The 27,440-nt window shown below is 39.2% G+C and overlaps 1 protein-coding gene across 4 annotated transcripts in view; it reads left to right on the forward strand.

Moving 5' to 3' along the window:
* The first annotated feature begins 1,692 nt into the window (after positions 1-1,692).
* The window catches only part of SUPT20H (SPT20 homolog, SAGA complex component), a 39,084-nt gene continuing 13,336 nt past the window's right edge, over positions 1,693-27,440 (forward strand). For 2 of the 4 annotated variants that reach the window (XM_086620938.1, XM_086620928.1), the window contains exons 1-16: positions 1,693-1,723; positions 3,255-3,352; positions 4,561-4,596; positions 8,402-8,460; positions 8,544-8,610; positions 15,383-15,512; positions 16,179-16,282; positions 16,820-16,936; positions 17,054-17,107; positions 17,980-18,119; positions 19,420-19,576; positions 19,663-19,719; positions 20,773-20,844; positions 21,787-21,944; positions 23,489-23,521; positions 25,678-25,795. In XM_086620938.1, the coding sequence (XP_086477064.1) occupies positions 3,350-3,352; positions 4,561-4,596; positions 8,402-8,460; positions 8,544-8,610; positions 15,383-15,512; positions 16,179-16,282; positions 16,820-16,936; positions 17,054-17,107; positions 17,980-18,119; positions 19,420-19,576; positions 19,663-19,719; positions 20,773-20,844; positions 21,787-21,944; positions 23,489-23,521; positions 25,678-25,795 (1,305 nt within the window). In that variant the 5' untranslated portion in view covers positions 1,693-1,723; positions 3,255-3,349. Of the gene's footprint in view, positions 1,724-2,245; positions 2,271-3,254; positions 3,353-4,560; positions 4,597-8,401; positions 8,461-8,543; positions 8,611-15,382; positions 15,513-16,178; positions 16,283-16,819; positions 16,937-17,053; positions 17,108-17,979; positions 18,120-19,419; positions 19,577-19,662; positions 19,720-20,772; positions 20,845-21,786; positions 21,945-23,488; positions 23,522-25,677; positions 25,796-27,440 lie in introns of those variants that run through there. The other 2 variants (XM_086620945.1, XM_086620919.1) reach the window with 2 other exon arrangements.

The following is a 27,440-nucleotide window of genomic DNA, read 5'->3' on the forward strand; positions in this document are numbered from 1 at the left end:
GAAAGGTAGTGCTAGGTGTGGTATTTCATATACGACTGACTGCTGAATCACAGAGTAGCACGCCTGCTCATTGCTATGGACAAATAAATCGTGACTCAGCCAGAAGTGCTAGAAAGGCCTGGGAGTAACTGGCAACAAACCGGGTAGGTGCTGTGCCCCGGGACAGTATGTGCAATGTATAGTGTAGATGTGCCTGGGAGAGCCTGGAAATACTTAGAGCATACATACCAGGAGCACTTTCCAACCAGGAACCCTCCTGCGAGGATGCGCATAGAAGTGACCCAAGACAGCACTGTAGGCGTTTCAAGTGAACCCGGCAATATCTTATTTTAGCCACGTCCTTTGACTCTCCTGTCCATGCTGAGGGACACTGAGTGTAAAATACTTTTTTTCTCAATTGCTATTTTTGTTAGGAATACATATACTATTTTAAACTGTTTTCTTAACATGATTATGTTTCAGTCCTTTATCACAAAAGATATTTTATCCAGTAATCCTGATATTTGTTAATCTGTAACAACATATTATTTAACTTTGTTTGCAGACAGATCTGATCATTGTCAGACAAGTATCTGCCCATAACAGTACAGGCATCATTAAACCTCTGTAGAGGGAGATGTTACAGTAAATTTCTTCTCAAGCTGCCTCCAACCTCTTTGTTGTTTACTATGTACTTCAAAGAAATTTCCAGTGTGTATTTGAACAGATATATACAAAACTGCTGCGCAGTTCTATCTATTTTGTCTAATTTTACAGAAAATTGAACAGTCCAGAAAAACAAACAAACACCACCACCCCCAAACAGGCAGTCATTTTTTTATTTTACAAACAGCAGGTTTTTAATGCAATTTTAAAATCAGCTTTTGTCACTTCAAACTGATGGTAGTTTGCAAAATGATCTGATGAAACACCTATCAGCACAAGCAAGTTTCCCAGAAGCATCTGCTAAAACATTTACAATAATCTATTACAAAGAAAAGAGGCTTAAATGTTGCTAGTATCATTCTTTAGAATATTTTCTGTATACCGCAAACGGGAACTATGAAAATACTGAGCATTACGATCGACTGAAATTTACATCCAGGCAGCGAGCTCACACTAAGAAACGCTTCCTCAGCCACGTCTTCGCCACACCTTTCCCAAGTAATCCACCTCTATCCTTGAACTGTTGTTACACCACCGCCCACCACCCCACCTTTCCTCTCTGCCCTCAGATAAACCAGTTTCCACAACGCACTCCCGCCCGGGAGCCACACACCAAAAATCTTCAAATATTCTTAGGGCACCCCTGAGACACGAGAAAAACTATCCAGGTGGTCACAACAGCAGCAAACCCTCGGCCCGCACAGGTATCCATACTAACACCCGCCTCACAGCGCCGCCGCCACCGCCCGCCTCAGCCGCCCCGCCCCGCCCCGCCCCGCTCCGCCCCTCAGCGCCCAACGGCTGCCCCCGGCGCGAGCCGGGCCCGCGCGCCGCCGGCGAGGAGGCGGGGCTCAGGAGCCCGCCCTCCCGTCTCCATGGCGACGCGGCCAGTCGCTTCCCGCCCTCACCCCCACCCGCCTCGTCGCCATGGCGACTGCTCCCGCCCTTTCCGGGAGCGACTCGGAAGCGGCGGGGCGGAAGCGGCAGGGGGTGCCGCCGCGGTGGGCTGAGGCGGGGGCGGATGAGCGGGCGGCGGGGCCAGCTGTGCGGGGGGCAGGGCCCCGCGGGAGCCCGGCAGGTAACGGCGCTCGGCGTCACGGGTCTCCCCCCGCCCACGCCGGGGAGGGGGCGGTTGCTCGGGTGGCGGCGACCCCCTGCGCCCTGGCGGGCTGGGCCGGGCCGGGCCGGGTGGGCCGCGGGAGCTGAGGGCCTGGCCTGTGCCCTTCGTCCCGGCTTGCGGCTCGGCCTGGCCCGGCCCTTTCCGGCTGGCTGCTGCGGTCGGTGGCTCTCTGCCCTCGCAGGTAGGCCCGTGTCCGCGGAGACGGCGGCTGCTCCGGCGGGCGCGGAGGCGCGGTTGGCCCGGCAGCCCGCCTGGCCGCGCTCAGCGGGGCGGTTACAGCAGGGCTGGGCGAACCGGGCTGCCCGCCTCTCGCGGGGCTGGCACCTGCGCCTCGCTCGCAGTCGGGCTGGGTGCTCTCTCGATCTCCCACTTCTAGGACTTGGCTCTAGCGTGAGCTGCTCGGAAAGCAGCTGGCCTGTGGGATGGCACGGAGGAACGCCCCCCAGGGCCGTCCTGTGCAGTCTGTTCTTCGCCCACCACCTCGGTCTCTGCCAGAAGCCAACAGGTTTCAGCCTTGCAGGGAGCTCTGAGTCACTGTGTTGGGTTTTCTTCTATTGAAATTGGTTTCACGCTGAAACAGCTGAGTAAGGTTGAGGGAGGTGTGAGGTAGCAGGCATCTGTCATCTGAAAGCTAGGAAGGTGTTTGCCAAAGCCATGGCTGATGTGGAATGTAGCTGCAACAGAAATATTTTCACAAATCAAAGTTACATGTGGTGGAATTTCTCAGGCGAATGTTTCAAATATAGTGAGGCACTGTATATAGCATTCGAAGGTGAAAGCAACATTGACTTGAGTTTTCGCATCTCATTAGGAATGATACTAAGGACAGGATTTAAAGTTGGGGGGTTTGAGTTAGGTTTTTCTTTTTTCATTCAACTGTCTAGCTGAATTTAAAAATGAAATGTCATAGGGATATAGTATCTGAGGGCGAGGACATCTAAGGAACATGCTAGTGTTGTGCAAATTTTATTCACTTTGTAATTGACAGCCTACTGTGAGTCAGTATTAAACATCTCCAAATAGTGCTAGAAGGCACTGCTAGTGGAATTGTTGTCCATGGAATAATACCTTTGTAAAAGCAAAACAAAAAACCTAATAGGATATGCTAAATGTTATGGCTGCTTATTAATGCTAAATATTCTAGCCTTCTGTGCATCTTGGATGTGATATTTGGGGTGTCTAGGTAGACTGCTGCAATAGAGAAGAGTACTTGGCTATATAATTTCACTTATATGCTTGTAACTAACTATAACTTATTCACTTTACTGTTTAATATAACTGGTGTAAAATAACTGTGCATTGTGGTGGTAGTCATTAGAATAGGAACCTCTGCACTTACACAGAACGGAACTCTTTTGATTCTACTTTTGGAGGAAAGGATACTATGCAAATGAAATTTAACTACAATTAACCACTGAAAATGTTGTATTTAAATAAAATGTTTGTTTAGTTTCTTTGTCATATTTTTCTTCTGGATTTTTTTTTTCAGTACCCTACGTGTGACCATAAAATATGATTCTTTGCCTGCCGCACCAAACTTCTTAAGTATTTCTTCTACCATTTGGTCACCTGGCTTCAACTACAATGGTAAGTTATGATTCAGATAATATATGTTCAGATCTTTTCACTCTAGTCTGCTAGCCATCTGGCTGATGAGGAGAATGCCATTAGTATTTCTCATTTTCTTAAAAAAAAAAAAAATTTTTGCTTGTCACTCCCGAGTTCTGATTTTTTTTTTCAGGGATGTCTTTCTTCATAGCTGGTAAATGCTTCTAAACACTTATTTACTGTCCAGTGCATCACAGAAATCCTCATAGAAAGCTAGTGGTGTGTTTTCAGTCATGACTAGTGTCAGACAGTTGAGTACAGAGTATAAATCCTGCCTCCGCATAGTATTCTTCTACTTACAGGTGACAATATTGCCATGGATTTTTCCCAATTGTCAAACAGTCAGCGAATTGAATGTCTGAAATCATGCAATTATCCACTAGACCAATATAGAAAGCATGAGTATTTGACATGTTCATATAAACACCTAAGCAGTTTAAAATTTTCATGTTCTGCAGTGGCAGGTTCTAATGAGTAACATTAAATGCTATTTTTTTATGAACAGGTAAGAAATTTTGTATTGGAGACACTATAGGTGAATGGTAAAAAGCTCTTGCAGTATATTTCTTTGTTGTCACTGTTGTATGCTTTTCTCCCCTGAATTCTGTTGTAATGTATGAAATTACCAGTACTGCCATGTATCAGATGTGGCTCACATGCCTTCCATTCCTTGAGGTTCCGGTAAAGGTACTTGCTTTCATGGACAGCTGATAGGGATGGGTTAAACTGAGGAAACAACACAAATATATGTGTGGGAAGGACTGCTTGTTACAAGAATTTCTAAGCTTTTCTGAAAATTGGAAGATTCTCCAAAACACTTCTCTGTATTTTTTGAGTAGCGTAGCCTACATTTTAGTCTCTAATTGTTTTGGTTAACATTTGTTATTACTTTTATTAGGTGTATTTTCTATTCCTATGTTTAATTCTAATTGCCTTTCATTGTTTTAAGATTTCATAATTTAGTCAAAACCTTGCAAGTGTAGACACTTGGTAATGAGATTAGTTGCTGTTGATGTGGTTACATGAGGCTTCAGCTGCTAAGTTTAATATGTGCCAAAGAACGTTTGAGCCCATCTTCTAACTACGAATTCATATCAGTAGTAATGGAGTTTTTGTAGTGGTTTTTACGTCTGAGGACGTTTGAACAGTTCATGTACTTTCTAAAAAAACCTTTGTAACTCTTGCAGCAACAAGCTTTAGAACTGGCATTGGATCGTGCAGAGGTAAGGAATAATTAAGTTTTTTGTTTGCACATAATATATTGGTTTCTCAGTTAAAAAAATAACTATTGTATTTTTGTATTTTTTCTGAAAAGCAGTGGAGGATATTATATAATTATATATGTGTGTATGAATAATCACTCATACATATTTTTGCAAAATTCTCACTGAAATTGCTGTCACATATTTATCTTACCTGTTGTACTGAGAACATCATAGAATCATAGAATGGTTTGGGTCAGAAGGGACCTTAAAGATCATCTAGTTCCAATCTCCCTTCTGCTAGGTCAGATTGCTCAAAGCCTCATCCAGCCTGTCTCTGAACACTCTCAGGGATGGGACATCCGCATCTTCTCTGGGCAACCTGTTCCAGTGCTTCACTATCCTCAGAGGGCAGAATTTCTTCCTTATATCTAATTGAAATCTGCCCTCTTTCAGTTTAAAGCCATTGTCCCTTGTCCTATCACTACACGCCCTTGTAAAAAGTCCCTCTCCAGCTTTCTTGTAGGCCCACTTCAGGTACTGGAAGGCTGCTATAAGATCACCCCGGAGCCTTCTCTTCTCCAGGCTCAACAGCTCCAACTCTCTCAGCCTGTCTTCATAGGAGAGGTGCTCCAGCCCTCGGATCATCTTCGTGGCCCTCCTCTGGACCCCCTCCAACAGCTTCATGTATTTCTTATGTTGCGACTCCCAGAGCTGAACACAGTAACTCCAGGTGGGGTTTCACGAGAGCAGAGTAGAGGGGCAGAATCACCTCCCTTGACCTATTGGCCATGCTTCTTTGGATGCAGCCCAGGATATGGTTAGATTTCTGGGCTGCCAATGCACAATGCTGGCTCATGTTGAGCTTCTCATCCACCAGCACTCCCAAGTCCTTTTCCTCAGGGCTGCTCTCAATCCATTTTCCACTCAGCCTGTACTTATGCTTGGGATTGCCCAGGTGCAATAATGAGATGCAACAATGGTAGATTATGCAGGACTTGAGTTTTCCCCTTTTAAACCAGCAAATCTGTGTGCTGTGAAATAAGCAGAGCAGTACAGTGGTGATCTAGAGGCAACTGGCAGAAATGCAGGTAAAATCCAGTTTGTGTTTTCAAGGGTAACCTAGTTAGAACAAAGAGACAATGCCTTCACGTTCATATTCTTTCATGCTGACATCTAATATAATGGTTACTTTGAACCCTATTATGGGAAATACATGTTTCTGTGAGAAAACCTCCCTTCACTGCAATTCTGATCTAAGTTGTTAATCAAAATACCTCAGACAACAGAGATTTGGGAAGACGTTAGAATATAAGTACATATAATGTAGGATGGTATCTTTATTCTTCTTTCTAATACAAATATTTAATGTACAGGAGTTGTATTTATAATAGACAGCTTTATAGAGAAAACTAGTGTAAATGCAAGAAACAAGGGGAAAATTAAACTTCCTCAAGTTGGTTATGTTGAAGGAGTTCTTAGTTTGTAAATATTGTTGAGCCTGTACGCATGAATTGGATTGTATCTTGGCATAACTTCAGCAGTGTTAACTACTACAGTGCTTAACTAAGTACAGTAGTGTAACTACTACAGTAGTTATTTACTACTGTAATTACAAAACATGAATGTAAAATCAAGACTTTGTATACAACTCATACCATAGCTATGAAATGCTGTATTTCACAGCTAAATAAAAAAATAACTGGGAAAAAAAACTGGATAATATTTAAGGATCACCAAGCTCAGGAGAGGTGCATCCCAACAAAGAGGAAGTCAGGTAGGAACACCAGGAGGCCTGCATGGATGAACAACGAGCTCCTGGATCAACTCAGACACAAAAAGAAGGCCTACAGATGGTGGAAGCAAGGACAGGTGGCCTGGGAAGAATACAAAGAAATTGTCCGAGCAACCAGGGATCAGGTTAGGAAAGCCAAAGCCCTGATAGAGTTAAAGGCTAAAGCCCTGATAGAGTGGCAAGAGCTCCATCTGCACAGCCCAAGTCACAGAAGGCAAAGGCAGGGACTGGGAGGATGAAGAACCGCCCACTGTAGGAGAAGATCAGGTTCGAGACCAGCTAAAGAACCTGAAGGTGGACAAGTCCATGGGACCTGATGAGGTGCATCCGTGGGTCCTGAGGGAACTGGCAGATGAGGTTGCTAAGCCACTATCCGTCATATTTGAGAAGTCGTGGCAATCTGATGAAGTTCCCACTGGCTGGAAAAGGGGAAACATAGTCCCCGTTTTTAAAAAGGGAAAAAAGGAAGACCGAGGGAACTACAGGCCAGTCAGTCTCACCTCTGTGCCCAACAAGATCATGGAGCAGATCCTCCTGGCGACTATGCTAAGGCACATAGAAAATAAAGAGGTGATTGGTGACAGCCAACATGGCTTCACTAAGGGCAAATCCTGCCTGACTAATTTGGTGGCCTTCTACAATGAGGTTACAGCATTGATGGATAGGGGAAGAGCAACTGACATTGTCTACCTGGACTTATCCAAAGCATTTGATACTGTCCCACACGACATCCTTATCTCTAAACTGGAAAGACATGGTTTTGATAGATGGACCACTCGGTGGATAAGGAATTGGCTGGATGGTCGCACTCAGAGAGTTGTGGTCAATGGTTCAATGTCCAAGTGGAGGCCAGTGACGAGTGGTGTTCCTCAGGGGTCAGTAGTGGGGCCATTTAACATCTTTGTTGGAGACATGGACAGTGGGATTGAGTGCACCCTCAGCAAGTTTGCAGATGACACCAAGTTGTGTGGTGTTGTGGACACGCTGGAGGGAAGGGATGCCATCCAGAGGGACCTTGACAGGCTAGAGAGGTGGGCCTGTGAGAACCTCATGAAGTTCAACAAGGCCAAGTGCAAGGTCCTGCACATGGGTTGGGGCAATCCGAAGCACAAGTACAGGCTGGGCGAAGAATGGATTGAGAGCAGCCCTGAGGAAAAGGACTTGGGAGTGCTGGTGGATGAGAAGCTCAACATGAGCTGGCAATGTGCACTGGCAGCCCAGAAAGCCAACCGTATCCTGGGCTGCATCAAAAGAAGTGTGGCCGGCAGGTCGAGGGAGGTGATTCTGCCCCTCTACTCTGCTCTCATGAGACCCCACCTGGAATACTGCCTTCAGCTCTGGAGCCCCAACACAATAAGGACATCGAGCTGCTGGAGCGGGTCCAGAGGAGGGCTGCGAAGATGATCCGAGGGCTGGAGTACCTCTCCTATGAAGACAGGCTGAGAGAGTTGGAGCTGTTGAGCCTGGAGAAGAGAAGGCTCCGGGGTGATATTATAGCAGCCTTCCAATACTTAACAGGGACCTACAGGCAAGCTGGAGAGGGACTTTTTACAAGGGTGTGTAGTGATAGGACAAGGGGCAATGGCTTTAAACTGAAAGAGGGGAGATTTCGATTAGATCTAAGGAAGAAACTTTTCACTGTGAGGGTGGTGAGGCACTGGCAGAGGTTACCCAGAGAAGTTGTGGCTGCCCCATCCCTGGAAGTGTTCAAGGCCAAGTTGGATGAGGCTTTGGGCGACGTGGTGTAGTGGAGGGTTTCCCTGCCCATGGCAGGGGGGTTGGAACTAGATGATCTTTGAAGTCCCTTCTGACCCAAACCATTCTATGATTCTAAATGAGATGTGTCCTTGTTGACTGTAACATACACCAGACTATGCTTAGTACACTTTTGAAACAGTCATGTACCATAACTGTTAATTGCTTTCTGTATGCATAGAACACTCTCTGGTAATGATCAAAAGTTGTGTGGTAGCTAGAATTAAATTTCTTTGTAATATATATGATATTTTTTGGTTTACTTTTCTCTTCCAGTATATCATTGAAAGTGCCCGCCAGAGACCTCCCAAACGAAAATATTTATCCAGTGGAAGGTAGTAATAGTTTCAGTATGTAGCTTGAAAATAGCACTTGCTTGATTTAATTCTGGTTACATTTTAAGCTCTTTTAATTTCAGAAAATCTGTTTTTCAAAAACTCTATGATTTGTATATAGAAGAATGTGAAAAAGAGCCTGAGATAAAGGTAAGTGGAAATTGTTGAGAAGCTTTTCATTGCTATCTGAACAGGCAAGTTCAGAAAATACTTTTTTTATTTCACTTAATTCCTTTGTTAAAAACCGAGTAAATTCTCATTACTGTAGTAATCATGTAAGGCTAACAATACAAAGAATTGTTGTGACTTTGGTAGACTAAACTCTGTAATTTAATAGCGTCATCTTAGTTCAGTTTGAAATAAAAACAAGGTGATGTGAGGGCCAACGGCTACCTGGTAACCCTAAATCTGTTTTTAAAGGTGATAAAGTAGGATGCTGGCAGAGGATATTAAATATTGTGCTCTTGAGATGCTTTTCTGTATATGAAAAGAGAGAATTTCAGAATGGCCTGGAATGCAAAGATGTGTCTAACAAGTTTATTAGATCACAGTACTATTAAAATAACTGAGTGATACAATATGAATAGTAAGGCCTAGGCTGGCTTGAGTGACCTGTTCGTTCTCACCTTGTCCTGCGTCACTGAAATGAGTTGCGGTGAAGATCAGGGCCCGTGTCCATGCTGCACGCGTTGTCGTCAGCGTCACTGTTTCAGAGTCAATTGCTTAGCATGGCCGCCATGGGAAAAAACGCAGAGAATTTTTCAGAGTCTGTGCTTTGTTGCCAATTAGATTTATTTCTCGGGTAACTGATGAACTGCCAAGGCATTTTGTGAAATTTTTTCCTAACTGTAACAAAGAAGCTCAAACAGACATAGCAAACAATAAATCTAAGGTGTAAAAGGCTACTTTGCTAAACTGTGAATATCAAATGGAATGAGAATAACAAGTGTGGAATCTGCTGTATTGCTGCTTCCCAAGGAAGTAAAAACCTCTGAGAAGACAGATGGAAACAAGATATTAGTTACTGAGCACCTGTAATTCTTTTGGTGATTCTGATGTAGTTGGTTTTATTTAGCATATGATGGTGATTGAAATCACAAACGTGAGTAAGATCTTAAGCAAATTACAGACTTGAAAATATTAAAACATAATAGTGAATGAGTAACAAGTTATTTGAGCAGCAGAGAGAAGATCAGGCTTGGCTAGACTGAAATCTGGAAAAAAAGTAGGATTTGAATACAATAGTTGTTGCTAAACTAGAAGACCCTTAGCAAACTTACCTAACCGATAAAGTTGAAGTAGTGAATAGAGTTATGACATCGCAGTAGTAGTGGATTATTGCTGATCTGATGTATTCAAATCTGAATAAAATTTTAAGTTCTTTATGGAGGAATTGGAAGCCTATTATGACAGAAAAAAAAATTTATTTAGAGCCTTCATTCACTGAACTAAAATGTGGATAATTAATAGATATCCTGGTCTTATGTTATGGATTGTAATTATTGAAAATGAGAAGCTCAAAGATCAAGGTGCAAAGGTTAGAAGATAATGCTAATGCGAAACTTCATCCATGAGCATAGGACTGGTTAGTCGGCAGATTTGCACAATAAAGCTGAAGAAGGAAATAGTATCCTGACTAGAGTTTGGCCAATGACTTGAATGTAGCTTAAAGGTTTTAGTGTACAGAGCTGTCAGTGTCTATTCTAATATCGTATCATTTTGATGGTACAAGTTTTAATTTATATTTTTCGCTCAGAAGCAATTTTTAAATCGGCACTGAATATTATTTTTCAGTCTTAACTTTCTCACTTTATCTTAGCTCTTATAATACTGCATCTCTCCCATGTTCATCTTTTCTACCTTGCAGTTTACTCGGTCACTCATACTCTTTTCCACAATAATTCATGAAGGACTAATTAGTCATTCTTCCTCTATTAGTCCAGTCTGCCCAGCTTTATTACTTCTCAGTGTATCTTCTATGCGTGCATATGCACACTAGAGAGGCAACTATGTTGAGGTGATTATCTAGAGCCATTTGTTTCATTTGGAGTCTAGTCTGCAGCATTCATGTACCTAAAAGTTGAAAGAAATAAAAATCAAAACAATAATTTTGGAAGCAGTCTTAAACACAAATGTGAAAACAGATCTGGTCTGTAGGCTGGAAGGATCTATGCTAGGCAGGTAAATTTGAGGAGCTCCATTACAAAAAAAAAAAAATAAAAATCACTGATCAGTCACCTATTCTCAATTAGTGCTTCTGACAGCTGCACACAGTAGCATCAGTGTGCAAGCATGAAAACATCATAGAGTAATGAAAGTTTCAGAACGCTGTTAATGCAAGTTACTTGAGTTCCACGTTAGACTAGTGCAAAAATAGTAAAGCACATATCTGCTACTTTGCTGTAGAAGTGCTTCCAAGAGGTACCCTGGTAACTGTGGGGAATGAGTAATTGCGATACGTGGATAAACCAAATGGTGCCAGATAACAGTGAGGGGGTTTTGTTTGGTTTGGGTGGGTGTTTTTTTTGTCCTTGATTAATCTCTAATGGTGATGAATGATGTGCAGGGCTCGATGTATTTGAGAAATTGCATAAAACCATCTTGCATGCATCTTTCTGTTCTTGAAGAAAATATAACTGACTTGCATATGTAAAGTGAGGAAACAATTGACTGTAAGAATGCATTTTGAAGTAAAGCTAACCTCATCAGGTTGAAAAAAGCAGACGTCTTTCAGACCACAGTATTCCTGAAGTTTGAGCTGCAAAAACTTACCTTAGGTGTTACTTATGAAACAAATGTTTTCTTGCCTCCGCTATAGAGGCAGCATGGCCCTTGTCCTATGAGTCTTGTTATTACTAGTGTCTGTTGGAATGGCAGCCTAAAGATTGACACAGCCAGTTACATCCTGGTGGAAGTAAACTTGGTTAGGAGTTGCAGTGTTCTCTCAGGATCTGATTTCAGTTCAGCTAGGTCACAAGAATTTCAGTTTGTTACTCCTCTGATTTCAGTTCAGCTAGAATCCTAGAATGGTTTGGGTTGGAAAGGCCTTTAAGATCAGCTAGTTCCAAACCCCCTTCCACTAAATCAGGTTGCTCAACGCCTCATCCAACCTGGCTTTGAACACTTCCAGGGATGGGGTATCCACAGCTTCTCTGGGCAACCTGTTCCAGTGCCTCACCACCCTCTGAGTGAAAAATTTCTTCCTTATGTCTAATCTAAATGCCCCCTCTTTCAGTTCAAAGCCTTTGCCCCTTGTCCTATCACTACACACTCTTGTCAAAAACCCCTCTCCAGCTTTCTTGTAGGCCCCTTTAGATACTGGAAGGCTGATATAAGATCACGCCGGAGCCTTCTCTTCTCCAGGCTGAACAGCCCCAACTCTCTCAGCGTGTCTCATAGGAGAGGTGCTCCAGCTCTTGGATCATCTTCGTGGCCCTCCTCTGGACTCACTCCAACAGCTCCATGTCCTCCTTATGTTGGAGGCCCCAGAGCTGAAATATCTTTGAGTTTATTCCTTGTATTTTGTAACCAAAAAATGGTGCTTCCTAAAGTCATTTTGTCGAGTTGGGTTTTATTTTTCAGTCAATATAGACAAAACTCTGCTTTGCTTTTTGTGCTTCCTGAAGAAGCAATGCTTAGCATTGTTCTTGAAGTTAATTTTCAAATAGTTCATAGTTCTGTTGAAGTTGAGACAGAATTGTACCTTCCAAGGTGCATCTTCTATGCATTCATAAAGTGGTGCTGGGATTAATGAAACATGTCCAAAGTCAAGGGAAGAACCTGCGGTGGTTGTTTTAGACTTATATTTCAGAGATACAGTAAATAGCTACAAGAGCTTTTTTTATGGAGGTGATCTGTTTATTTTATGTTTTTTGACCAACTTTTCAGTCATAAAGGTAAGTGGGAAAGTTGATTTAAGATGCTACAGTGAGAGACAAGAAAAGCAGTCATGATAAAGATAAAATCATAATTTTGTGTTGACACAAGTGCACCATTGGAGGAACAGATATTAACATTTTGCTCATAGCCAAGGATGGAGGAGTAACAAAGATAGCATAAAATCACTACTTTCGTCTCGTTAGGCAAGAGTACTCGGTATTCTGAATTCAGTGGTAGTCATCAGGAGTCACTAGAAGCAAAAGGAAGCACCTGTGCCTTCCCTGTGCTGCTTCCCAGCCATTGCGCAGTCACTGCGGTGCGTGTCCAGGAGGGAGGAGTGCTGCTTTTCTGTGGATGACATCGGAGAGGGTTAGGAGTTTTGGCTGATGTAACAGAGCAGCATAACTGGCCTGGCTGCTTGGCGTCTGAACTCTTACGATGTACTGCGATGAATGCTTAAGACATGTAACACACCTCAGGCCACTCTTTGATCTTTAAAGTCTTTCCAGACAAGACCTGAGCTAATGCCTAGTACCAGGTCTCAGGTGGTATTTCCAATAGCCAGCTCAAAGGAGAAAGCTCATTTTTGCAGTCATAAAAAAACCTTGTGTTTAGTGACGTGTAGCTTTACCTGCTTATGGAAGTTTGTACTTAAAATGCTAATTTACTCCAATGTCTTGGAGAGGCTTTATATTTTAAAGTGTGCATAGAGTGTGTCTTAAGAAGTTGAGGTCATATGAATGCAGTGTCAAAAATGGTCTTAGGCTTATGTGATTGTCCTCTCCTCTTTCCTTTACCTGTTTTCCCCCATCAACATCCTAAGCTCAAAAAAAATGAAACAAGCAAAAAAAACCCAAGCCATAACTGGCCAACTATTATTGAACAAAACCTAAAAATTAAAAGATAAAACTAACGTGTCATTCACCAAATAAATTTAAATTAGAGAATGATGTGATTAACTCAATTTAATTACAATTGAATTGCCATTATATCTTTTACTTATGAGACGTTTAAGGAGCAGAGGCCTTCCATAAAAATAGATCTTACGGCTATTTCTTCCATGCATAGACAAATTTCTGGGGAAGAAGGTGAATTGTTTATTTAGAAATTCCATGAGTGGTTTCTAGGTAGAATAAATTATTCAGTGGCTGTATTTTAAATGGCATAATGCCCTTAATTAAATGATCTTTTTCTTCAGCTCATGAAAACAGTAAAGTTGGATTAGAAATGTTAATAGTATTACTAGTAACAACTTCTTGAAGCAATATTGATTCTGTCCTGGTGGTAGAAGAGTGGAATGGGGTTTTGTTGTTTTTTTTATTACCGTCTTTTTTATTTTTAAATATAACTTTCATATAAATAATTAATTTCTTCTTAACCTCTCTTACATAACCTGATGATCCTTTTTTAAATTAGCTCTTAGAGAATCCTTATATTCCTTTCTGTCCTTCTAATGCCATTGCGTAGCTAAATATGAAAGTATTAATCTGGCCAACACTGGGGAAAAAAAAAACCACAAAAACTTTTCTATCAAGAGATGACAGTTTCTCAGTTCTAAAGAGAAAACATGTCAGAGTGGTTGAGTGTTGACTTTACTTTCAAATGGCATTTACTGTACCTCGGGCTGCTTCGTGCTGTGTTTAAGTGAAAGCCCAATAACTGTATCCCCTACTCAGCGATGTGTCTGAAGATTGAAGTGGTGTACGGGTAGTCTCCTCTTTTGAGGCAGATGTTGCAGGGCAGTTAACAGGAGTTTTAGCTGAAGAAGATTTGGCATAACAGGCTGCATCTCCAGAGTCCTATGTGAGGAATTGGCTTTCCTGAGCAGTTTCTACCTCTTATCATTGCCATGACATATTTTCCTTCATTCTCCGCTGCTCCTCCAGTTCTTTCCCCATTAATTATCCAGGATTTATGTGCTACTTTGTCCTTTTCTTTGTGTTAGCTTCCACGATTTCTGAACTGCAAAAGCCAGTAAGATGTAGTCACCATAATTCATGATGCCTGGGGAAGAGTTGACTTTGGGCAATGGGTCCAAAACTACGTAGCAAGAGATGGAAAAGATTTTCCTTCTTTTTCTCTGTGTGCCTGTTAAAATGATCTGTTGGGTTATATTGCTGTGGGATTGGGACTTTTCAGTTCTTTTCTCTTAGTTCGTTCCCCTTTAAGTAACGATTCTACTTTCTATCTTCTCAATATCTCTGGAAAGATAAATTTGTTCAAAAAGAGATACCCCACTACTACTTATCTGAGTCTATGTGAAATGAGTAGCTGGGCAGGCTGATTAGAGTGCTAGGGTTAACTGCCAGTGAATGGCTGCACTGGGACCTGATATTCAGCTATAAAATCTAGCCTCCAGCCAGAAGGTGTAAAATTATCTGAGGTTTAAAATTCTTTGGTTTATGTTCTAATGGGGCTTTTTAAATGCTTACATTTGTAGGATGTACATGAGGTCTTTGAAACATACTAATTATTTTTAAAAATCCTTTACATGTGGAAGAGATAATTCTTACAGTTAAATAAGAGGATAGTCTCTGCGGTTGCTCGATCAGATTTCAGCAAATACAGACAAGACAGTGCAATTAAGAAAGCTTCCAAAAGCTGTAATTCAATATTTTAATCCTGGAAATAGATAAATATCTGCTTCTGCCAGGAATACTTAAAAGTACTAAATATTTTGTTGTTGTCGTCAAACAATGTGTAGTGTGTAACTGATGCTCATAGAAATGATACAAATAATAGTGCACTGTAGATTTACAACATTGTATCTGAGGATCATTCATGTTAACTGTGTTGTCTGTGAACTTATAATTCAAGAGTTTTTTAGAAATGAGTGTTTTTTTAAGAAAGTCTGTGTGTATAAGTACATATAATAATACATAATGAATATACTCTGCTGAATACAGTCAAATTAAATTTAACTGAGCTTGTTTAGAGATGTACTCCAACATTAATCTAAATTGTACTCACATGCTAGCGATTGTTTTTATTGCTGCTAATTACTTGATAGTATTATGTTCATGAGCAATGTTTACTTTTAAAGCAGAAGCTGAGGCGAAATGTGAATTTACTCGAGAAGCTGGTTATGCAGGAGACGTTGTCATGTCTGGTAGTGAACCTCTATCCGGGAAATGAGGGTTATTCACTTATGCTCAGGGGAAAAAATGGTTCAGGTAATATTTTTGCGATTTAATTCTTAAAAATACTCAGAATGCTCTCTAAATAGTTAGAATGTATTGTTGCTTAAGTTTAACTGTTTCTCTTCTAACATAATCCAAAAAACCTGTACTTGAACTAAAAATTTGCCTAAAGCTGTCAGGTGCTCGTAAACAGTCTCTAATGGTGCTGTGTAAATCAGTAGGTATGAGTCTTTTTGATAGCCTTCCATTCTCTTATTTTCTCTTATCTTCCTATCTGTTCCCTTTTCTTCCTGAGTTGCCTATCTGAGTTCCTCTCACTTCAGGTTCCTACCGTCAAATTGTTTCTTTCACTGCTTCCTTAAATCTCGGTCTGACTAAATGCTTCTGTGTTCGTTAAGTTGTATCTTCAGGCCACTGATACCGTGACACGCAATAAGAGCGTACAGTGTATCAGCTGAGTTTGGTCCTGTTGAGCTATAAAGGCATGTTGCCTTTTGGCACAGTAAGAGCAAAATCAAGCTCTGGGAACAGAAATGGATGTAAAGATCAACACTGTGGGGAAAAAAAAAAAGCAAGCCAGTTTGGATAGGTTTCCACTGGCCCTACTTTTTCCTGTGGTGAGCTTGTTTTAGATTTCACACTGTTAAAGTTTGAACTTGAAAGGCAAAATAAAAGCAATATATTTTTGTTTAAATTCAGATTCTGAGACCATTCGGCTACCTTATGAGGAAGGAGAGCTGCTTGAATATTTGGATGCAGAGGAGCTACCACCTATTTTGGTTGATCTTTTAGAAAAATCTCAGGTTTGAAAATTTGTTTTCAAAAAGAACTTATGGTTTGTACCCAGATAGACCTTGATTTTTTTTTTTTGTATTCTTCACATAGGTTATTCCAACCACAAGATGTAAAGCATTTGTGCATTTGGACCTATAATATTTAATGCCTCAAATAAATATTTTATTGATATATAAGGGGAAAAAAATCATTAAATATTGAGGAGAAAGAGACGGAAAAGAGATTGTTATAGTTAAGGCTGCCAAACGACTTTGACTCAGTACTGCAGCAAAATATCCTTTGTTTTCATTAAATATTTGACGTGAGAATTTCTCTAAAACTACGTTGCTGGCACATGAAAGCACTACATTTGAAGCTTGTGTGTTCGGTCTGGCTAGGTATGTAGCAAAGACCACTGGTCTTGATGAAATTAGTGATTAGTTTTATTCGTAGTATCACTGAATATTATATGATACATAACAAACATCTTTTTGGAGGCAAGGACTGAGGTAGATTGGTGAGTATTTGTGTATTTACAAGTTGTTTTTTTTGTTTATTTCAACCAGGTTAATATTTTTCATTGTGGATGTGTCATAGCAGAAATACGTGACTATAGGCAGTCTGGTAATATGAAATCTCCAACGTACCAAAGCAAGCACATTCTTTTGCGTCCTACAATGCAGGTAAGAAGTGTCTTAAGTCATTCCTCACTGTTAAAGTAGTTCCTAGTCTGGATATGAACTATTACTGAACATCTTATGTAGTTGAAGGCTAATTTACCATTATGTCTTTCTCCTCAGACTTTAATTTGTGATGTGCATTCTATAACAAGTGACAACCACAAATGGACACAGGTGAGTCAGCAGTTATTTTTAAACTTTACAGTGATGCTGTGAATTCACTTAGTTTAAAATCTGATAAGTAAAGCTGGTTATGTTTTTATATAATTAAAACTGGCAGTGATGTGCATAGTGCTGCTTGGTACATGCTTCAGAGTTGCCAAATTAACTTATTAGCATCTTCCTGCAAGATACCATAGAAAACATTAGGAGTTCCTAAAAGTTTTGTAGAATCAGACCTTAATTTTTGGTGATGCAGAATGGCAATCTTGGAGTCACTTGCTTCATTCAACTTCAACATAAAGCCCCAGAACAGCAGTTGGAGTCTAATGACACAGTTGCTCCTCTAGTATCACTTTGCTTTTGATACTGTTACAGTAAAGAGAATCCTAAGAAACTAGGGTTTGTACAGTTACAGGTAGTTAAATGCTGAACAACATGGTGTACTCAGTGTGCCCATTTGTATTGCAGAGCCACAGTCTTACTCAAATCCATTTCGATTTGTGATCTAAAGTCCCAGGTAGATAATTTTTATGGCACTGATTGCCCGTCCATCAATATAAATCACTGACAGAAAATGGATTTCATTGCCACTGCTACTCTATTTAAAACAAACAAATAAAAAAAACCACAAACAGAAAACTAGAACACCTTCCCTACTTTTCAGAAGGATTTCCTTTCCTGCTATAAACCCCGCTCAAACCTCTGTAACTTACAATAATGGTTAGTGATACTCAACTGTTGAATATTTTCTTTTGTTGACTATCCACAAACAATTTTTTCAGTTTTTTTTGAAATAATGTGCATATGTGTGTAGGTATAGATGAACATCATTAGTGTTAAAGTCTTTGTGTTTTTACATTTATTAATAGCTGTTTATATTACAGGAGGACAAACTCCTACTTGAGAGCCAACTTATTTTGGCTACAGCAGAGCCTTTGTGTCTTGATCCTTCAATAGCGGTGACCTGTACTACAAACAGACTCCTGTACAACAAGCAGAAGATGAATACTCGCCCCATGAAACGGTAGTTTTCAGTGTCAAGTGTGTCGAGACTTTCTTTCAAACTTCGTGTAGTGTTTTAAAGAAAAATACAAGCAATACTTTACATGAAAATTTTGCTTCTCATATGCGGTGCTCAGAGTAGTATCTACTTAAATATTAGGAATATGAGGAGCCGTCAGGAAATTATATCTTATTTGAAAGTGCTCAATTTTGTACTACATTTTAATTAGTAGTAGATATTGTAATATGCTTATTTTCATACATCAAAAGAATGTGTAAATATTTTCATAACATAATATGTTGTATTGCAGTTTTGATTTTGTCCTTTTTTGTATAATTCAGATGGTAACTGAGTCAGATGGTAGCTCTGTAATATAAAATGTATAAAAGGATCTGTTGCATATTGGTCTCTGATTCTTGAAAAGCTATGTGCAAGTTTAACCCTACACGAGGAAATCGGGGGTATTATTTATATGCTTGACTTTTAGGCTAACCAGAAGTGTAGGCATATTAAAACCTTAGGAAACTTAGAAGTAATGTGGAATGCACTATATACAAGACATTGAAATTGTTTCACTTTTGTACATAGTTGTTCACTTTTTCCACAAAAAGCTTGAAATGGTTCATACTTGTTGCATGCACTCTGTAGAATGAAAAAAAAGTACTAATGATCTATTAGAATTACTGGAATATTTAAAGCTAGATTAACATGGAAATACTACACTAATGTACGACCAGTGGTAATGTCTAAATAAGTATGAACAGTGAAATTGATCAGGCTGTCTAAAATTAGAGATTGGTGGTCAACAAGCATTCCATGAGAAAAATATGCAGAAGTGTTAAATGAATGTCCAGGACAGCATTAATGTACCAATGGATTTGGCATGAGACAAAGAATAAAGGATAGTTACTGTGTTTGTAACGTTATAGTTACATAAGCAGTACACAGATCGTTTGACAGAACTGAAATCTATGAGAATAGACAAATATTTTAATCTTGGTAACTTTTCGGTTAGTTACTAATTTTGACAGTGTACTTCAATTATGTGTTTCAAGAATAACCACATTATTCAGCACCATCTGTTCACATATTTCAGCACCATCATGTGCTGAAACACGTGAACAGAATGCTAGTATTTTTAAAAATTATTGAACCAATATTTGAGTTGCATAGAAGAATAACAATTTTAAGGTAATATTTCAAAGCCTGTCTTTTAGTCTCAGTGGAAACAGTGTTTCCCTACGTATTTTTATGTTTATGCACAAGCAGTTTACTATTCGTTTTGGTGATTTTACAGGCTTGTCTTGTCGTTTTACCATAGGTGCTTCAAAAGGTACTCAAGGTCGTCTCTGAACAGGCAGCAGGAAGTAGCTCAGTATTCAACTCCACCTCAGCTCAGACTACTTGACTACTTACAGAAAAGGAAGGAGAGGAAAGGAGCCCAGCAGTATGACCTCAAGATTTCTAAAGCTGGAAATGTAAGTGTTCTAAGACATAGGTGGATGTATTTTAACTATTTATGTAAAACATTCAATGCATTAATACTGCTTTGTTCACTTTCCAGTGTGTAGATATGTGGAAACAGAACCCTTGCTACTTGACTGCACCTTCTGAAGTGGATGTAAGTTCAGTTGTTACCATTAGCTATTACTAGCAATTGTATCGAACCTTGTATTGTGTGAAGAAGTGACTAAAGAGTATCCAGTGTCACATAACAATGACTTTTAAAAAGTGTGAGTGACTTCAATGTTTAAAATTATTTTTATGTACTGAAAGGCATAAACACAAGCTAAACTACATTGGAGTACGTTGCAGTTGTAACATGGTAGTTTGGGTGAGATAAACAGTGAGAACAGACCTTTAGTATTGTTCATCTGTGGGTTCAATGAGCAGATGTCTACCTGAAATTGCCTGAGAATATAAAAAATAGAAAAAGAAATGAGGTAAGGAAATTACTTAAAAATTAGTCACTTCTCAGCTTGATAGAAATTCCTTTTTTTTGATATGTTGTGATACTATAGGGCATAATATTTTTGATAGTTTAATATTTTTACACAGAGTATTCTAGTTGGGAATTGTGCTGATCACTGTGTGCATTTTTCTCTCAGGAGCGTTAACGTTCTTGGTTTCTGGCACTGCCAAAATGCACACTACTAGCATACACAGAAGGGACTTGGTAGACTAGACAGGATTGTAGCTTTGGGCTTAAGGATGGCAAGAGTGCGCGTTACACACGAAATGATGTTGTAAGTTTGTGCAAACCTTCTCTCCCTCTGCGCTTCAACAGAGTTGTACCTGACCTAATCAGAGTCTTTAGGAGTTACTGGTATTGTGAAATTTCTTAACCATTCCACATTGCAAGCAGTGATTTCAATCTGTAGTCTTAAGCCACATTTCACACTTTTGTTAAGTGTAATGTATCAAATATGGTGTAACAGAATAAATGGGAAGTTCTGAAGGTTCTCCAATTCACTTTTCCTGAATGCATGACACAAAGGGAGGGTGCTGTACCAAGCGTCAAGCTATCCTTGTCTGCTTCTTGCACTCACTTTTTAAGACTATCATATTAGCCACTGTTAAAAACAAGCAGCTGTGCTAGATTGACTTCAACTCTGGCCCGATAAGACTGACTATTGTTCTTTCTTTTCTGATATCTCCTTTTTTTTTTTTTAAGGTGGAAAAATATGCCAAAGTGGAAAAGTCTATCAAACCTGATGACTCTCAACCAACTGTCTGGCCAGCACATGTGAGTAGTTTGAACCTTTGGCCAGACTTCTGTCTCTAGTTAAAATGCTGCTTATTTCAACAAAATCTAAGTAATGTGAGAATAGTCTTCCCTCCTCCAATTTAAATAATCTTCCATGTGTTATATAAACATAAAAAGATTACCACAGATACTCCTAATTTCATACAGTGCATCATGCATATGATAAGTCTTGTAATTTCCTCAGGTTTTCCAGAAATACCAGGAAGAGCAACTTTAATCTCCCAAGTAACATGCTGTTACTTTATAGTAAAGAAAGCATAATTTACAGGGAACTGTACTCTGCTGAACAAATTGCTTTCTTCATTCAGATACTCAAATAAAAGAGCTGCTGTTAAAATGTTAAATTTGCAAAGAGTTGAGTAATATTTAATACCTCTTCCAAAAAGCTCTTTCTGCAATGTTTAAGTTGAACCTTAAGATTTTTGGCACAAATTCTATTATTTGATAAGTAGTTGTTTAATATAATTAGCCATAAATCAGTTAATTCTTTGTAATTTCAGAGGGACGATGTTGTCTTTATTAACAGCATCTGTCATGATGTCTTTGTACTTTCCTATTAGCAAAAAGTAATACTTTCCCATAGAACTTAAATCTTCATCTCTAATGTTTTACTTGGAATATTTGTTTACATTGTCATAATTTATATAAAACTGTTTCTGTATATTTTTACTTAGTCTGCCTTTCCATATCTAACACAATTGTTTAGAGTTTGCAACATGTTTGTATTTTTAAGAGATGACAAACTTTTCTTTCCCTCTCATCCCTTTAAATCTAAACTTCTCAAATCACTTCCATTTTAGATAAAGCAGCTCTTCTTATAGAGTGTTTCTTACTGTATTGTATAGAACTGGCATATTTTACTAGCTGTTTCTGTTATCACTCGCTTAAGACTTAATTGGTTATTTTCTTCTGTCTCTTTAGGAAATAAAAGATGATTATGTGTTTGAATGTGAAGTTGGTAATCAGCTTCAAAAAACAAAGCTGACCATTTTTCAATCTCTTGGCAATCCCTTATACTATGGTAAAATTCAGACACTTAAAGGTGATGAGGAAAATGACAGCCTATTAACTCCATCACAGTAAGTTACACATTCTTTTAAACTGTGCTATGATCCGATAGGTGAAGGAAAACAAACCTTATCGTTTTCAGTCATAAGAGTACTTCAGAGCTAGAAATCTGATTCAAGTTTTGTTTGGAAAATTCAGCTATGTACCTAAACATTTTTTAACAAAAAGGCCCAAACCAAAATGTGTTCAAGCAACCATCATATCCTAAATGTACTTTTATATTAAGTCTACATGTTTTTCACATTGAAGATGTGTAAAAAAAAAAAAAAAGAAAAAAAATCTCAAATTGTGGAGACACCATGAGACATTGTTAGCACTCTTTTTTCAGTGTTACTCATAATTTTGATTGTTGTCAAAATTTGCTTGATGCTTTTAAAACATAAGACTCATATTATGTTTACCCTTATGCAGAGAACTTTAGGCTAAATAAATGATGAAGAAAAATGTGAGCTCCTAAGAAGCTTTGTCATTTTGAATTGTTTTAAATCTTCTATTGTTGACTGTCATTCTACAAAGATTCTCTATTCCTGGCTCTTTCTGTTGTGTGTACCAGATTATTTTTCTGTTAAAGACAATTATTTTTATTGTCTAGTATGTAATTCCTATCTATTACTTTTTAATAAAAACTTCAAATCAGGATGTTTTATCCCTAGACTCTGAGCTATTTACTGTTTGTTTCCATACTTAGCACTGCTGTTCTAGGAAGATCAGTACTAGCTTGCAGTTGTGAAATAGGCTGGGAATTAAAAGAATTTAAGGGTATTAGATGCCTGCGGGTTTTTGGAAATCACTGCTCTAGTCCATTATTTTTAAGACATTGCCAGCTGAAGTTCATAAAAATTTGAGTGCTTCCTCATGAGAAAACTGTGTCTTAGAAAGTGGAAGGTGCAGAAGATATTTTTGTTTTTCTGCTGTAAAATAAAACAATGTTGGTTGGTTTGGTTTTTTGCGCCAGAGAAACAGGGAAAAGGTCTGTAGTTTAAAAACAAAACCAACTTCACTGAAGTAATTGGTTTGCAAGCCATAAGTACTAAGCAAAACAGAAATGCTTACTTAGGAGTTCTGGAAAATCATGAGGAATCAGAATTTGCATAAGTGAAATCTAACAATGAAAATTAAATGTTTTTTTAAATATTATGCATAAACCTGTTTTTGAAATACCTACAGGACACTTGTGTTTATATTTCAGCATGAGCATATTGATACGTTGATTTATACATAACTTTGCCCTTGCTACTTCTAATGGTAACAATTCTGAAGTAGTTATTCACTTCCATTTTTTGAAAGTACAAAATACAAAAATTCCATATTCTTCCTTTGGCTTTGTGAATTTATGCTTAAAGGAGACCATATTAGGCCATATCTTATGAAGCCAAGTTTGTATTTCAACTACTAAATAATATCCAATCCATTAAATAGATATGATATCTCATGTATTTTCAGCAGGTCTGAAAAAAGAGCAGCATTGATGTTTTTTCGAAGCTTTGTGTTGATGAAAGCGTGTTCTTTTATTCCAATTCACGACTGAAAATGTATTATACATTTTACGTTTCAGGTTCCTTATTGGTTCGAAGACTGATGCTGAAAGGTAAATTAATACAGTATGTACAACCGCTTGGCTTCATGCCAAATAGTAAAGTTTGTTCCTTTTAGCCGTTGGAAGCATGTAGAGCAGATGAGGAAAACAACAGGAATTAATCATCATAATAAGTCGGATATGGTGTGCGATTTCTATATTTAACAAGAAAGGAAGAATAGAGGAAAGCAAATGTGAATACAGCTTACCCCGCTACCTAAATTCCAAGCATGTTCTTACAGTTATTTGCAGTTATTCTCGATTACATAGGTAATGATGAAATTCTGAGAGTACTTAGCAGGAATTTCCTCTTGACACTTTGTATGGTAAACTAACAGTCATGGAAGTTCTTCATTTGAGTGTAATCTAGGACTTGATATATGCAAATTCTTTTTGTGTGTTTTTCATTATTTGATTCAGCTTTCTTAGAGAAGCAAGTGACAAAACAGTTTTCCAGAATGATTACGAGTAGCAATCCTGGGATAACTGAGGCAGCAAAATAAGAATTTCTGCAAATGTTTGTCAGTACACGTCACGTAACAGATAGCTGCGTTTCTTTGTGCATATGAGCACAGAACCTTTAAAAATCATAAAAATCAATCTCTCTCAAAGCCAGTTGCATTTTTGTGCCTTCATAGGAGACCTTGAGGTGATGCACATGCTACAGCTCATCACTATGCCCCACCCTGCCATGTGCCTGGCAGGGAGACGAGTCTTTTATTTATAAAAAAATAAATAATTATGTCCTTTGTTTTAATAGATAATTTTGATCAAGAAACTCTCTGCTTATTTTCTCTCCTGTCTCCTTTGTGATGATACTGACTTCTGCTGTTTGTGCTGTAAGCTGAATTGGGGGATCAGTTGGCTGAAAACTAAAACAATAATTGTAGAATGGTTTGGGTTGAAAGGGACTTTAAAGATCATCTAGTTCCAAAACTCTTGCCAAGGGCAGGGACACCTTCACTACACCAGGTTGCTTAAAGCCTCATCCAACCTGACTTTGAACACTGCCAGGGATGGGGCATCTACAACTTCTCTGGGCAACCTGTTCCAGTGCCTCACCACCCTCAGAGGGAAAAATTTCTTCCTTATATCTAATCTAAATCTCCCCTCTTTCAGTTTAAATCCATTGCCCCTTGTCTTATCGCTACATACCCTTGTAAAAATCCCCTCTCCAGCTTTCTTTTAGGCCCCCTTTAAGTACTGGAAGGCTGCGATAAGATCACCCTGGAGCCTTCTCTTCTCCAGGCTGAACAAGCCCAACTCTCTCAGCCTGTCTTTATAGGAGAGGTGTTCCAGCCTTTGGATCATCTTTGTGCCCCTCCTCGGGACTCACTCCAACAGCTCTATGTCCTCCTTATGTTGGGGGCTCCAGAGCTGAATGCAGTATTCCAAGTGGGGTCTCATGAGAGCAGAGCAGAGGGGGAGAATCACCTCCCTCAACCTGCTGGCCACGCTTCTTTGGATGCAACCTGGGATACGGCTGACTTTCTGCACCATGAGTGCACATTGCTGGCTTATGTTGAGCTTCTTATCAACCAACACCCCCAAGTCCTTCTGCACTGGGCTGCTTTCAGTACTTTCTCCACCCAGCCTGTATTTGTCAAATCCATGTCTCTCCGAGTCAAGGATGTCGTGTGGAACAGTGTCAAATGCTTTGGACAAGTCCAGGTAGACGATGTCAGTTGCTCTTTCCGCATCCATCACGACTGTAACCCTGTCGTAGAAGGCCACCAAATTTGTCAGGCACAATTGGCCTTTAGCAAAGCCATGTTGGCTGTCACCAATCACCTCCTTTTTTTTTGCTCTTGACAGGGAACTGCTCTGCCTACTGTTTTGCATATTCCTCCAAGATAGTGGGTTTTAAATTTGTTTCTTAAACAAACTGAATTTTGCATTAGAAAAAAAAGACAGTGATTAAAAGAAAAGTTAAAATGGAATAAATCTAAGAGCCCAGGAACGTAGAGCAGGAAGACATATATAGGGATATACGTAATGTTTTGTATAGATGCATCTCTATTTTATATATGTATGTACTTAAATACTTATGTATAAAATGTATAATATTTTATGATGGTGTAACATACACAGTTACGTGTTTACATATGTGTATCTACTTTAGAAGTTCAAAGTTGTTAATCTTTTAATGTCCTTATTGCTTGTTTCAGAGTGGTGAACCAGTATCAGGAGTTGGTACAAAGTGAAGCTAAATGTCCTGTGAAAATATTTCATAATTCAGGTGGATCCGTCAATCTTAGTCATGTTTCTCCAGGGAAGGAAATGGAAGTGAGTTTATCAAGCTGTACATTTCTTTTATTTGCACTCGATTATTGAATTATTAGAATAATTTTTGCTATCCACTTTTAAAAGTAAAATAACCTAAAAAATTGAGTGAATTTTTAAGTGCTTTATAGTCGTAATCATTCAGAGTTAATGTATTGGAAAAGTTAGAAGAAAGCACATTTGTTTTTAAATGTTGTGTCTTTTAACTGTCTGTTTTTTATTTTGTTTTTAGCTGCGTATAGTGTAGTTATCTTGAAGGTTTTGTTGTAGCATTTCCTCTGTTCAGATGAACCTTTAACAGAAGCAGTATAGTAAAATGCAGCCATGCATTTTATTATACAGGTCAATGAATATAGAAGCAGATGTAGTAGCTGAACTTGTTTTCTTTTACCTTTAGAAACTATTGAAATTCTTTTTTTTTTTACTTTGAAGAAGAAAACTTTAAAAAAAAAAAATCCATGACACGAAAACCTTTAAAGTGCATATATTTGTATACATACATCGAGTAGAAATTTCCGCATTCCCAAATTCTCGTGCCTGTTGGCGTTGCCTAGTGTATTATGTGCTGCTTCTGGCTTTCTTGGTCAGATTCCGTGCTCTAGTGGTGAGCTGTATTTAGGCCCCAACTAGTAAATGAATTTTGTATCCATTGGACTATTTCCTTTGCTACATCTTTCCCCTAAATACCCGTTTTTAAACTGCGACAAGGTTGCTCTGAAAGAGGCAGTTCTTGGAGCCAGCCAGCAGAAGAGCATGCAGAGGCCAACAGTTGCAGAAAGGAATATGAGTGTTTCTGTGTGTGCGTACACACGTGCGGACATAAGCATGCACACGTGTGTGTGTGTGTATATATATATTAAAAAATCATAGAATAACTTAAGGTGGGAAGGTACTTTTGGAAGTCATCTTGACTGGCTGTCTAAGCCCCCACCAAAAGCTGGGCCAAAGTTACTGTATTTACTGATGTAGTCCCCTTTTGAGTGCGTCATTAGTCTTTGTTTTCAGAATGAAGAAACCAGTTTTTAATAGTAGAAGAGAAAAGTAATCAGAATTTTGCTCAAAAGATTAGAAACATGTAGAGAGAGTGTCTCTTGTTACTGAGAATCAGTGGAAGCTATGCTCTCTGAAAAGGCTGATTCTGCACAGTGGTGGAGGCTCTGATTCGTTAGCCCATGCACATCTAATTTAGACTCCACCATTAAAATATTTCATTTGCAGTATTGACAACCTAATTTTCTAGTTTCAATGGTTCGCAGACTGTATATTTGTTTAGATATTACTGTCATTTATGAGATACCTGCTTTATAGGTAAAAATACATAGACTATAACTGTAAATGTATTTCACTGTTGAGTCTTTTGATAGTGTCAGCTGTTGGAATTATGGATTTAGGGTCTGTTTTAATTTTGCAGATGACACATAGTTGGGCAGGAGTGTTGGTGTACTTGAGGGTAGGAAGGCTCTACAGAGGGATCTGGTCAGACTGGATCGATGGGCTGAGGCCAATTGTATGAGGTTCAGCAAGGCGAAGTGTCAGGTCCTGCACTTGGGTCACAACAACCTGATGCAAAGCTACAGGATTGGGGAAGAGTGGCTGGAAAGCTGTCTGATGGAAAAGGACCTGGGGATATGGGTCGACAGCTGGCTGA

Source organism: Tauraco erythrolophus, chromosome 1 (genome assembly GCF_009769465.1).
Source record: "Tauraco erythrolophus isolate bTauEry1 chromosome 1, bTauEry1.pri, whole genome shotgun sequence".
Taxonomy (NCBI): domain Eukaryota; kingdom Metazoa; phylum Chordata; class Aves; order Musophagiformes; family Musophagidae; genus Tauraco; species Tauraco erythrolophus.